Source organism: Sarcophilus harrisii, chromosome 3 (assembly GCF_902635505.1).
Source record: "Sarcophilus harrisii chromosome 3, mSarHar1.11, whole genome shotgun sequence".
Taxonomy (NCBI): Eukaryota; Metazoa; Chordata; class Mammalia; order Dasyuromorphia; family Dasyuridae; genus Sarcophilus; species Sarcophilus harrisii.
In genome coordinates, this window is record NC_045428.1 from 407,797,784 (window position 1) to 407,811,857 (window position 14,074).

General features: G+C 32.1%; 1 protein-coding gene across 4 annotated transcripts in view; it reads left to right on the forward strand.

Moving 5' to 3' along the window:
* SCN9A (sodium voltage-gated channel alpha subunit 9) overlaps positions 1-14,074 on the forward strand; it is a 98,998-nt gene that overhangs the window by 16,455 nt on the left and 68,469 nt on the right. For 2 of the 4 annotated variants that reach the window (XM_031960535.1, XM_031960534.1), the window contains exons 7-13: positions 965-1,028; positions 2,275-2,416; positions 5,011-5,217; positions 7,801-8,088; positions 9,683-10,054; positions 12,564-12,696; positions 13,387-13,625. In XM_031960535.1, coding sequence (XP_031816395.1) covers positions 965-1,028; positions 2,275-2,416; positions 5,011-5,217; positions 7,801-8,088; positions 9,683-10,054; positions 12,564-12,696; positions 13,387-13,625 — 1,445 coding nt within the window. The remainder of the gene's footprint in view (positions 1-964; positions 1,029-2,274; positions 2,417-5,010; positions 5,218-7,800; positions 8,089-9,682; positions 10,055-12,563; positions 12,697-13,386; positions 13,626-14,074) is intronic. The other 2 variants (XM_031960537.1, XM_031960536.1) reach the window with 1 other exon arrangement.

Consider the following 14,074-nt stretch of genomic DNA (forward strand, 5'->3'; position numbering starts at 1 on the left):
TAGACTTTCTAATGTTCAAATGTTGAATTTTTAGTTGTCATCTTCTAACTGAATCCAAACTAGAAAATGGAGCTTTATAGAACAATTTTGACAGTGATTTGTTCAAAACTGACCAAAATTTTTCTTAAATAGAAATGTGCTCCTTTGGTAATCTAGGTTTTTCAATCATTTCTTAGATACTTGGTCTGGCAGATTTTTATGCAAGCATATTTGTATGGAACTTGTAACATATTCTTGACTTTCACTAAATTAATTTTAAGTTTACATGTATAAAGCATTGTCATATGTATTTCCACAAAAATAATAGTTAATTTTAGGGACCTACACAGTTGTAAAATTTGAAGTAAATTTATATAAACATTCAAGTCATGGTCTTCTACTTACTGTGAGCTTTAAAGAGATACACCAAATCCTCATTTATTTTATCCCTTAAATATCATTAAGGCCAGAAAGATTTGATGGACTTTCAAGGGAATTGATTTTTTTGAGTATTAATAGATCATATTGCTGTATCCAACTCTTCCTTTTTTCATTAAAAAGAAATGTGGTTAATTAGAAAAAATATTTCCTTAAAACCCTCATGGGACCAATGATAAATTATATTCTTAATGACTATATTGTTTAGGGATTATTATGAAATGTTCTGATCAACTTTAATTACTCTAATTTTTTTGACTTTCATCTTTTTTCTTCATTTAATTAAGGAACTTTATTTCAGTGATAGATTTGTTACTAGCAAATATTTTTTCTCATAATAGAGTATTCATGGTTTGATTAATTTTGAATTATAATTTAAATTCATACCACTTGAAATTACAGTTATGTCAAGTGATGTCATTTATTATAGCCAATGTAAATATGTAGTGTGAATTTGTACCTTATCCCCCAATCCTCTGTGTTTTATGATATGTAAACTGTGTATACATATTCAGCTAATGTAGTTTTTTATATTCTTCTGGAACAGGCTATTTCTATCATGTGGAAGGACAAAAGGATGCTCTTCTTTGTGGTAATGGCACTGATGCAGGGTAAGTGACATTGAATTTTTATTCCACAGGCTTAAGTGGGCATTCAATACAAATCAGTTTGATGACCAGAACCATTAGTTTGGTCCTCATTTATTTTGTTCATCTAAAGTTTTAATTAATAAAAATCATAAAAAAAATAAGAAAAACATATGCTTGAAAATTAAACTTATAGGCACTGCTTTAAATAATATATAAATTATCTCTCTTACTATATTGTGGTTTTCTGCCCTTTACTTGGAGGGCTGAGAAAGTAGAAGAGAATCCTGCTGTCAGAGCATATTCTGAAAGATAATAGATGTGGCTTCATACTCTCCTGGAAAGAAAAAGAAGTGGTGTCTAGAAAAATTATAATTACTCTTCCTACTCCCTGGCTCTGAATAAAATATTACTTCTTCTGAGCCCGACTGCCAGAAACCTATGCTTACTCTAAAAGAAAAAAAATGGAAAGCATGATTTTGGATTAATACCACTTACAAATAGAGACCACATCTTATGCTTTTTTCCATATTCTTTTATACATTGTACAATGTTATACATATAGAAGGCACATAATCAATTCGTTGAATAGCCTTGCTATCAGATGACTCAGCACTTGAACATCTGGTAGTTAAGGACAGTTTAATAAAAATTTAATGCACTTTAAAACATCTAAGCTAGTATTTGAATCCTTTCCAGCTTTGTGTAACAAGGACCATCCAGCTTATTCTGAGGTCTGCTTTCATAACCTTCAAGACAGCTTAAAGGCTTGACAAGAACCTTTTTGAGGGAAATTGATTACTTGAACATTCTTAGATCATCCCCATATCTAATTCACTCTGAGCCTTTTGCTGTGAGGAAACTGCTTTGGAAGGAGGCATATTTCTTTAAATCCTGTGTATTACAGCAAAATAACTGGACATGTATTCATGTATTGTATTTAACTTATACTTTAACATATTTAACATGTATTGGTCAACCTGCCATCTGGGGGAGGGGGTAGGGAGAAGGAGGGGAAAAATTGGAACAAAAGGTTTTGCAGTTGTCAATGCTGAAAAATTACCCATGCATGTATCTTGTAAATAAAAAGCTATATATATAAAAAAAAAAAGCAAAGCAACAACAACAGCAAAAAATCCTGTTTATTAGCAGATTCCTAGCTTTGGATAGAGAATTTGCATCTGTATCCTATTTCTGAAGTGTTCATTACCTGTGTCCTGAACACATTCTGAAGACAATCTAAGATTTAATCCTTCTTTTTTACATGTAGCCAGTGTCCAGAAGGATATATGTGTGTGAAAGCCTGTGCCAATCCAGATTATGGCTACACAAGTTTTGACACTTTCAGTTGGGCCTTCTTGGCTTTATTTCGATTAATGACTCAAGATTTCTGGGAAAATCTTTACCAACAGGTAAGAAGTGAAACAACCATTGTATTTTGTATCTTGTGAATTTCATAAAAGGGGGAATGAATTAGTTCCCTTGATTGAATTCCTAAGGAAGGTTCTTTATGAAATTTTAAGGCAGAATTTACATTCTTAATAATACCTCATTAAAATTATACTGCTTTTACTTTTAATACTAATGAGATGAATAAAGAGCTTTATTTTTCTAAGCCATAGTTCTTAGGAAAAGGTATCTGATTCTCCTTTTTTAGGCCTCTGTGATTTTCAAGTCTTTCAAATTCTTAAGTTTCTTCTACATGAGCATAATATAGTTGGAAACTTATTGTAATGCAATTTTAGGAATGGAATTTGAGAAATAGAATATCTCTCTGTCATTTATGCAGCTAGGTAGGAGAATGGTTAGAGTACAGCAGGATTGCCTGAATTTAAATCCTGCTTCAGACACTGATTAACTAGGTTTAGGATCCCTATCTTTCTTAGGTTCTTCATCTGTAAAATGGGTGTAATAACAATATCCACCTCTGAGATAATTTTTGTAATTATTTTCAAACCTGAAAGTGCTATCCAAATGCTGTCATTATTAGTACTAGCATCAGTATTAATAATAGTTTTTTTCCCCAAGAGCACTTTTAAAATGAAAGTTAATTTTATGTAAAATAGGAAGGAAAACAGAGAACATCTACTCCCATTCCTCATTCAATACAGTTGCATCAGAACTAATATCAGTTAATTGTGGGCAGGAAACTTAAGCTAATTTTATCCTAATTATAGTTCTGAGTTTCACCATCAGTGGGAATTCCAATTGTTTTTGATGGTATAACATAACAAAGTGAAGGAATAGAAGGTAACATGATAAGTTATTGAAAAATCCATTATAATACACAGTTAAAGAAAACTAAACTTTTAAAATATTATTATTACATTGTTCTAAAGAATTTTCTAATAAAATCCAAATAAGTAGCCAAATATTCAGTGAATGATGCTCTTCTTTCATGTGGAAAATCTAGATCTAAAATATTAGGACATTCAATTCTGTAAGCACCAAGACAGAACAGAGGTTAGAGTCTATCTAGCTTCTCACATCTACTCAATATACATTCAGCCCCTTCTAGTAATGATCCTAATTGAATTTATCAGTAGAGTGGGAAACTATGTATATTTTCTATTGAATACCATTTTGTATATTATAATTAATCAGTAAATTACTACATCTCATTGACCAAAAAGAGTTCTTAAAATTTCTTAAAATTTCCAAAATTTACCTAACTGAATTTTAGAAAATAGTTAACTGATGGAACAATTTATAATATAATATTTTATATATTTAAAAAACTGAGTTAACCAGATTTTTAAAAGTTTTAGTAAAAATGTTAGAGAAAAATATCCTGACATTTTGTATTCACTTCATATCTCTGATATGTTAGCCATAGATAACTAAATACAATCCAAGTATTTCATTTAATTGTTCACTACTATTATCCATGTTTGCATATTTCTAATAAATCAAACTTTGTAGAATACAGGAAGTAATGTTTTAATAAGAATAATATAAATTTGTTTTTGGTTTTTATTGTACCTATGATACTATCTATGTAGGGAGCTCCTACTAAGAAATTTCTTCTGTCTATAAACATTGGGTAACTTCTGTTTAACTACTAGTATTAAAGATTACCTTGGTTTCTAAGAAGTAAAGTAAGAGATAAGGTTCAATGACTGGATTGGGGTAACATCGTGTATGTAATAGATGCTGTATTTGAACTCAGATCTTCCTATCAAAAAAATAAAAAGAAATTTCTGCTGTTGCATTTTGATTTAGGAAACCACAATTGCACATTATCTGTGCTATATCCTTATTCATTTTCTAAAATAGTTTTTGTGTTTGTTTTTCCATTGTGCCTGACTCTTCTTGATCCCTTTGTTTTGTTTGTTTTTTGGCAAAGATAGCTTGCCATTTCCTTCTCCAGCTCACTTTACAGATGAGGAAACTGAGGTAGATAGGGATGTTATTTGTTCAGGATGACAAAACTGGTAAATGTTTGAGACTGGATTTGACAATCTTCCAGACTTTAGACCTAATATCTATCTACCAAGTTACCTATCCATTTATAAAATGGTTACTAAATTAATGTTATTCTGATTCCTTCCTCATAAACACTTAGGAATTTGGGAGGCCTGCTCTAAGTTTGATACCTGACTTTGCCCACATTTCTGTAATTATGAGAACCTAGAAATCTAAAATTATGCTTGAAAATAGTATCCATATGAGAGATGAGTAGATTTGTTCTATATATATTTTTGTTTTGTGCTAGTAGTTTTTCTTTGAGATATTTTGTTTATTTCTGTAAAAACAGCTAATATGAATTTATAATATAATGACAGATTAAACTGCTTGCATTTCCATTGATTTCCATTACCTTATGGTTAAAAAATGACTTTGCTAACAAAACTTTTCTGTTAGGTTATGATAAAGCATAATTTCCTTGAAAGCAGAGCCTGTCTCATTTTTTTATTTGTCTTTTTAAGGCCTAATATATAGTAGAAGCATAATGCATGAATTATAAATTGAATCTAAATAGAACATTTTTTTTCTCCTCCTCCAGACTTTACGTGCTGCTGGGAAGACTTACATGATATTTTTTGTTGTGGTGATTTTCTTGGGCTCATTTTATTTGATAAACCTGATCTTGGCTGTAGTTGCCATGGCCTATGAAGAACAGAACCAGGCAACCATTGAAGAAGCTCGGCAAAAAGAATTGGAATTTCAGCAAATGTTAGAGCGGCTTAAAAAAGAGCAAGAGGAAGCAGAGGTATTATAGACCTAATTTTAAAAGCTTCATAGAAATAAGTCTAAAAGTTACTTCCAGAGCTCCTGTACCAAGTCCCTCAAACAAGATTTATTTAACAGCTTCCTTCTAAATTGAATTGTAACTGTCACTGTGCTTGAAGGACAAATTCAAGAAACATAATGTTTTAGAGAAAAAATGGTCTCTCACCACTTTCTAGTTACCCTAATTAGAGAAGTCATATTCATTCTCTACTGAGTTGCTGAAGTGGTCGTCTTAAAACTCAGGTCTATGTCCCTTTCCTTCCCTCCCCCATTCAGTAAAATTCAGTGGCTCTCTCACTTTCAAGGTCAAATGTAAAATCTTATTGACATTCAAAATCCTTCATAACCTATCCCACCCAACCCCCTTAACAGTTTTTTTTTCCTTACTCACTGACACCAACTCCTACTACTCTACACAAGTGACACTGGTTTCCTTCTTATTCCTTAAAATGAAACATTATCTCCCAATCTGAGGCATTTACTGTCCTCTCAGTGATAAAATACTTTTCCTATTCACTTCTATCTCTTGGCTTCCCTGGCTTCTTTTTAAGTCCTAACTAAAAGCAAGCTTTTTTCAGTTCCCCTTAATTCTAGGTTCTTTGCTCTGTCATTTCTAATTTGTTTTATAAATAGTTTGTACATATATGTTTACAAATTGGCTGTAAGGTTCTCAATGGCAGGTACTATTCTTTAAATAACAAGTGAGCAGCACAGAACCTAACATGCAGTGGGCACTTAATAAAATGTTAATTAACCACTTAGTGAATGCTTATTGGTTAATTTATTGATTATCTGACTGATTGTCCCAGTAGTTGCTGCCCTATAGGAGTTGAGACTTAAGATTCCCAAACACTTATATGTAATGGGATTTTTTCTGTAGGCTCATAGCAATTAATTAAAAATCCTGAGATTTTCTTAAGAATCACAGATACTTTGATGTGCAGTTATGAATTTGTTATCATTTAATTTTGGACTTTATATGCTATGTTTTATTTTTGATATCTGTCTCATTATTTGTACTAGAAATATGATTTGAAATTAACTTGTTTGAATGAATATATCATTATTAACTAGAGAAAAACTTTATATCTCCTACAAATTTGATCCAATACAATTATACAAGTAACAAACTGTTAAACCCTCACTTGTATTATAATACTAGTATAATCTGTTGGAAATAGACTGCAGTGTATCACTGTGGTTGTTGTCTTTAATTCTTATTTTTATTTCAATAGTATTTTATTTTTCCAATTACACGTAAAGATAGTTTTCAACACTTGTTTTTAGAGGATTGTGACTTTTAATTTTTTTCTCTCCTCCTTCCTTATCTTTTCTCTTCTCACAAAAATAAACAATCTGATATAGGTTACATATGTATAATCATTTAAACAGGTTTACATATTAATCGTGTCGTGAAAAAATCAGAATCAAAGGAGAAAACCATTAAAGAAAAAAAGCAAATAAAAAAAAGGTGAAAATAGTATGCTTCAAACTGTATTTAGTCTCCATGGTTCTCTCTCTGGATATAAATGGTATTTTCTATCACAAGTGTATGTGATTGTAGCCTATGCCCAGATTACCATTAAAATCTCAGTTTAGCATCAAAAGATCATTGTATTCCAGCTGATTGAGTCTGTCTTCTGGTAAATCCCACCCCACTTTGAGAGTTGCTGATGTATGAATCTAGTGTAGACACATATCTGCTGTTTGAAGACCAACCTAGCTAAATTTGGAAGTACAGATAATTATCTCATTGGCTGACTGGTCCACTGAAACTCCAGAGATTATCTATTAAATCATGAGAAGATCTTTTTTCATGGCAATGAAGACCTAAAGAGGAAACGTAGTTCAGGAGAAAAATCAATGACTGTAGTAAGAGGACCTGAGTTCAAATATTGTCACTGATACTTAGTACCTTTGTGACCTTGAACAAGTTAAATGAAGTGATGAGGACTTGGCCTCTGTCATCCTATCCACTTCTGTATCTATGATTCTGTGAGAGAGAATAAAATCCTTATAGGTTGGAGCTGGCATGTGTATAATATAAAGAACACTAAACATGAAATAAAGTCTGGATTCTAATTCTTCCTCTGATATTCACGAGCTGTGTGACATTGGGAAAATCACTTCATCCCTCTGAGGCCTCAGTTTCCTTATTTGTAAAATGAGAAAATAACATCTCATGAGTGTGTTAGAGAGAGGAGTTAAGGATCAAAGGAGGTAAACTTTGTAATTTATAGACCTTAAAAGCCCAATACAAATGTCAGGCAGGTAAATAGGATAGTGAACAGAGCCCTTGAATAGGAATTAGGAAGAGCTCAGTTCAAATGCCACCTAAGTCATGTGCCGTCTCTGAGACCCTGGGCAAGTCACTTATAACCTGCCTGTCTCCAGTTTCCTTATTTATAAAAATCTCAAGGTTATTGCCAGGATAAAATAAAATTTGTGAAGTGTTTCAGAATCCTTAAAGTGCACATAAAAATTAGCTATTACTAGTATTTTTGATTTTTGGAAAATTTCTTAGTGTTGTTTCTGTTTATTTAATCTCACCTTGATATCACAGGCAATAGTAGCAGCAGCAGATGAGTATACAAGTATTGGTGGAGGCAAAGTTATGGGACTTTCAGAAAGTTCTTCTGAAACATCCAAATTGAGCTCAAAGAGTGCTAAAGAAAGGCGTAACCGAAGGAAAAAAAAGAATCAGAAAAAACAGTCCAATGGAGACGAAAAGAAAGATAATGAAAAATTATCTAAATCTGAATCAGATGAGAGTATCAAGAAGAAAAGTTGTCACCTTGGTGTTGAAGGACATAGACTACCTCAAGGAAAGAGGATGTCTTCTCCAAATCAGGTACCACCTACTTAATCATTCATTCATTTATCAGTTTATTTATATTCATTTGCATGTCTGTTGTGTTCAAGCCCTAGAAATACAAAGACTGAAAATGCCACAGTCTCCACTCTCAATTTTATATTCTACCATTGCTGATGCATCATATATGCAGATAAATGTCTGGAAACAAATGAAATATTTAAAGTGTTCTGGAAAGACAATTGAGAAGGAACAGAATATTTTTTATCTGTTATCATATAAAAAGGGTTCATAGAGGTAATGAGTTTTGAACTGATCTTCAAAGAATGTAAATAGAGAGAAACAAGGATCTAGTGGATGTTAGATACAGTGATGATCTGCACAAATGTCAATGTCAGATGCCAGACATTCTTTTGTCTTAGTAGAATGTATATTATATGTAGGGGAATAATGAGAATTAAGTTGCAAAGGGAAGTTGGAATCAGACTGCAGAGAGAGTCTTACATGCGAATTTAATGAGTTTGCTTATATATATATATATATATATATATATATATATATATATATAATAGGGAGGCATTTATAGTTTTTGAGGAAGGGAAAGATCTGTTCATTAGAAAAATGATTTGGAGAAGTGTTGTGTGCAAAGCATGTATTGAAGAGGAAATAGATTGGAGGCAGAAATAAAAGGCAGACAACTACTGCTATAGTTCAGGTGAGAGATGATATTAACCTGAAATAAGATGATGGCAGTGTGACTCTCTAGAAAGAAGATGCATATTTTAAAAATGTGGAAGAAGAATTGATATAATTGGGCAACTGATTGTGGAAGGTTAGAGACAGGGAAAATTCAAAGATGATTGAAGTTTCCAAACTGAATGACTAGAAAAATAGAGATATTCCCCCTTCCATTTCTTGCTGTCTCTCTCTTTCTTCTCTCTCTTCTGCTCCTCTCCTTTTCTCTCCTGTCCACTCTGTTTCCTCTCTCCTCCCCTCCCTGCACCTTCCATCCTTTCTCTTTCCTTTCTTTCCTTCCCTTTCTTCTTCCTCAAAAAGCATGCAATCCAAATGGGTAAAAGAAAACACATTAATTTGAGAAAAATCGAGTAGAAAGTATCATACTTGTAACAAGTCAATACATAATTATAAAATAAGTGGTGTGGACAATGTGTTTCTGTAAAAGAAGATGGAGATTTTGCTTTTAATAAGTCTAATCAAATTCATGGAGCTAAGTTTATAAGAGTTTTAAACTCAAAAGACCATGTAATATTGAAAGGAAACTGAGATTTGAAGTCAGGGAATCTGCCTCCTGTGTGTGACATGAGTAATTTAATCTCTTGCTCATCTGTAAAAAGTAGAATATCGACTCAATGATCTCTGAACTATTTATAATTTATGAATCTTTATGATTCTACTCATCATGTATTTAAAAGGGTTATTTTGTAGTGCTAGTAAAAAGATTTCTAGTTTTGGATCTTTCTTTTTTCAATTCATTCACTGAAAAAGAATATGCTCTTTATACCAAAACTTTAAATGATAAAAATTGTATATTTTATATATGTGTAGGTCTGTGTGTGCATAGTTAAAATTAGAGAGCTTCAGAAATATTTATTGATATTTCCTTGTTTTTCAGTCTCCTCTTAGCATACGTGGCTCCTTGCGTTCTACAAGACCCAGCAGTAGAACAAGTATTTTTAGCTTCAGGGGTCAGGGAAAGGATGTTGGATCTGAGACTGATTTTGCAGATGATGAGCACAGTATTTTTGGAGACAACGAAAGCAGAAGGGGCTCTTTGTTTGTGCCCCATGGGCACAGAGAACGACGGAGTAGTAACATCAGCCAAACCAGTAGATCTCCTCGGATGCTTCCAGTGAATGGCAAGATGCACAGTGCTGTGGATTGTAATGGTGTGGTGTCCCTGGTTGATGGTCCTACAGCCCTCATGCTGCCTAATGGACAGCTTTTGCCAGAGGTGATAATAGATAAGGCAACTTCTGATGACAGTGTAAGAAAGTTTTGAATATTCCAGGCATGACAGGCCAATTTATTGCATCAACTGATTACTCTGCTGATTGGGCCTTCTTGAAAATCTGCACAATCCCAGGATGTTGCAATATCTTTATTTTTAAAAACCATTAGCCCTCAGTCTTTCACCTAAACCCTATAGTTCTTAAATATACAATTCAGCATACTTGTAAAATAGAATGATATAAATTCATATAAAAACAAAGCACTTGTCAGTTGTCTAAATCACAGTTTAATGGTAAGAAAGGGAGGATAGAGAGTTGGACTTGTGATTTCCTTGGTACAGGGAATTTTCCAGTGTGGAAACTCCCTTTACTGATGCAGATCAGCTATTTGTTAGTATAATGCTAAAGAGTTGCATGGGAATACTGAAAAATTAAATTGCTTTTCTACAAACACAGAAGTAGCATATATCAAAGGTGAAACTCAAGCCTGTCTTCTTGACTCAAGATTGACTTATGCCATATCTACTTCATTATAACCAGAAAGTTTATTCTAAGCATGTGGAGAAAGATTATTGAATTTACCTTTCAGATCCTGGCTCTGCCTCTGTTTGACTGTGGGCAAATCACATAACTTGTCAAGATCTCTTTCTACATCTGTAAAGTGGGAATGATCATGGTTATATGATCTCACAGAGTTGTTTTTGTTTGTTTGTTTGTTTGTTTGTTTTTGTGAGAAAAGCCCTTTACAAATTTTATAATGCTATTAAAATGAACTGTTATTATTGTAGAATAGCTAATGCTAATGTCATCAGAAAATAAGCAACTTTCATCTGTGAAAAAGTATTTTAAATCACTTCCCATCTTCTTAATGTCTATATTTTATGCTTGGTTCCCACCACTTATAACTAAGAATCTGATTGCATTAGAATCTCCCTCCATGAAGAAATTTCCTTCCTTAAAAATATTCCAGTACATGATGTAATACATTATTCCTCCTAAAAGACATAAACATTTTCCTCTAAGGTTTTCTAATTAAGAAGACCCAGGAGTTAAAGAAACTGCTAAAAAGCAGTTCTGAGAGCTACATAGTATATCAGCAATAACTTTGATCAAGAAAGCAAAACTTTGGCTACTCTTTACTTGCATTTACTGCATGTTAGTAAATGGAGGTACATTCCTAGTAAGAATAAACCCAGAGAAGCACAAATATATCTGTTGATTTTATTTGCCACCACATGGTTTACCAAATTACAATATGCATGTGTTCAAGTGGCTTATATACATTTTTGTCAATTTAAAAATTTAAAAGAAAATGTAAATATGCTATGTTCAAAATAATATTGTGCTTTTCTGTATGGTTGCACTTACATTTCATTAACAGTGTTAGTAAAATGGATCAACTAAGCATTGATTCATTTGACATTAAAATAACACCATGGGTTTATGAATATATTTTAGGTAGGGTTTTCCCTGCATGATTGCATGATGTGGCTTATGGCACCTCTTTTATCCTGTTATTTTAAATGCCCAGTGCCAGACTATTTTGGTTTGTTGTATTTTTTTTTAAATTTTTGGCTAACAGATTGGTCATAACCTCTAAAACATAAAATCAGGCTTACTTATAATTATGTGAGATTGTCTTTCAGTAATAAATGAATTACATGATATTTTCCTTGTAAATCTTAATTTTATGGAAAAAGTACTATAAAATTATTATAAAAATATGGGAAACAAAGAGGAAGATATTCTGTGGCCCCTATGAAAAATACAATGAATAAGAAAAGTCTAGCATGGTTAGTTTGCTTAGCTCTGAAAATGCATGAGAAAACAAAACAACCTTTTGGCTTGAATTATGATTTTCATAGAAGAAAATCTGTATAATCCAGGGAGATGATTGGAAATATTTATTTCAACTAAATTCTGCAATTATAAAAAAGTTTAGTTGAAGAGTTATATAAATAGAGAGGTCTCTAATACCTTTCTTTTCTATAACTCTATAGCTGAGTTTGAAGAATTTAATCCTGAAGTTCCCTTGACTACTCAGTTGCTTGGGGTTATTTAGCCCATAATAGATTTACTTGCCTCTCTATATGGGTGATTCATATAATTGTAGTGCATTGTGTAACTTTAGAAGCCTGATTTCTAGATATGCAAGGATGGATATTAAGATCCAAACTTAGCTATATACTGCTCAAATAACTCCTCCAAGAAACAGATTATAAGTCACTTTTTGAGAGGACACCATTGACTTTGTTTATTCAGTGAAAGAAAATTCTTAAAAATCACAGGAGATCCCCTAAGACTTCACTCTTTCCCGTCCACTATCTCTTTGTAAAACAATTGAACAAAAATAAACATGTTCCTTTTAGCTATTTTTAATAGTTTGTAATCTTTCCAAACAGAATTATTTAGAACCATTGGAGACAGAAAGATGAGGATAGTGAAGGGAAAATTAAACTAAAGCAGATTAGCAGAATTTATCAGTTATTTTAAATTTAGTAAGAAGTTAGAGATGAGATGCTAACTCTTTAGATTATTTTGCAGGGTGGGACAACTAAAATAGACGCACCCAAAAGAGCATCAAGTTCTTTCCTCATTTCTATGGATATGTTGGATGATCCTACTGTCAGACAAAGGGCACTGAGCATAGCCAGCATAATAACAAACACAATGGAAGGTATGTGTCATTATTTACATTCAATATTATTAGGCATTTTTCTCTGTTTTTTAAATGAAGCAAGACTAAATCTAATAGCCACATAAAGAATCAGGGAAGACCATAATAAAATGAAGAATTCCAGAAAAATGTATGTTTGAACTGAAGAAAATGAAATGTTTGGAGGGAATACCAAAATAGAATTATCTTTTTTTTATCTCTAAATTAAAAGAATAGGATTGGAATGTTTGGATCTGAACTACATAATTTTCCAGGAGTTTTTCTAACCCTTTGATTATGTGATTTATTTGTGATTCTAACCTAATCCATAGGTTGAATAAAAAATGTTTTCTTCACTAAAAACTGTATTTTGTGTGTGTGTATATATATTTATATATATATATATATATGCATTTTTCACTTACAGATTCATAATTCTCATATTCATTACCACCACATGGTGATGCAGCCATATTTTGTTTTCCATTTTTGGTTTGCCTTATTTACTCATATGTATCCAATTAAGTAGAAAATATAATATATGAGCCTTTATGGCATATACTATACTTTAATTGTCATGGCACTATTTAGTCTGCAGATTTTAAATCAGAACCTGGCTTCAAATGTCTTTCAAAATATAGGAGCTAAATAATGAAGTGCAAAATAATAAAAACAAAATCTGATTTTATTTACCATATTCTTTCCCTCCAGAACTTGAAGAATCCAGACAAAAATGTCCACCTTGGTGGTATAAGTTTGCTAATACTTTTCTCATCTGGAATTGCTCACCACGTTGGTTGAAATTCAAAAAGTTTATCCATTTAATTGTAATGGATCCATTTGTTGATCTTGCCATTACTATTTGCATAGTTTTAAATACACTATTTATGGCGATGGAACATTATCCAATGACTGCAGGATTTAAAAATGTGCTTTATGTGGGAAACCTGGTAAGTCTTTCCCAATGTATGTATGTCACTTAACTACAGCTTTTTCCTTGATCATCACCCTTATTCTTTTACTTTTATAATTTAGATAGATCTTCTATATAAGTATTACACTTTACTTAATGTATTATATCTATCGATCATAGTCTCATATGTTCCTATAATAGTTTTTGCACTTGATTATTTGTAATTGTTTAAATTTACCTGGTGTGTAGCAGTATTGGTCTGTATTTATATCCATCAACATTGACAGACAGATTTGATGTTTGGTCCCTTGCTAAAAAAATGTTGAACCAATGTCATTATGATGAGTATCTGAATATTGAAGGCAATACCTTCAAACTTTGGTCTTTTTAATGAAAAAATATTTTTATATTATTTCTGAATATTGTCTAATGAATAGAATCACATTGTCTAGTATGGAATGATACTTCTGTAGTACTCTGTTCCAT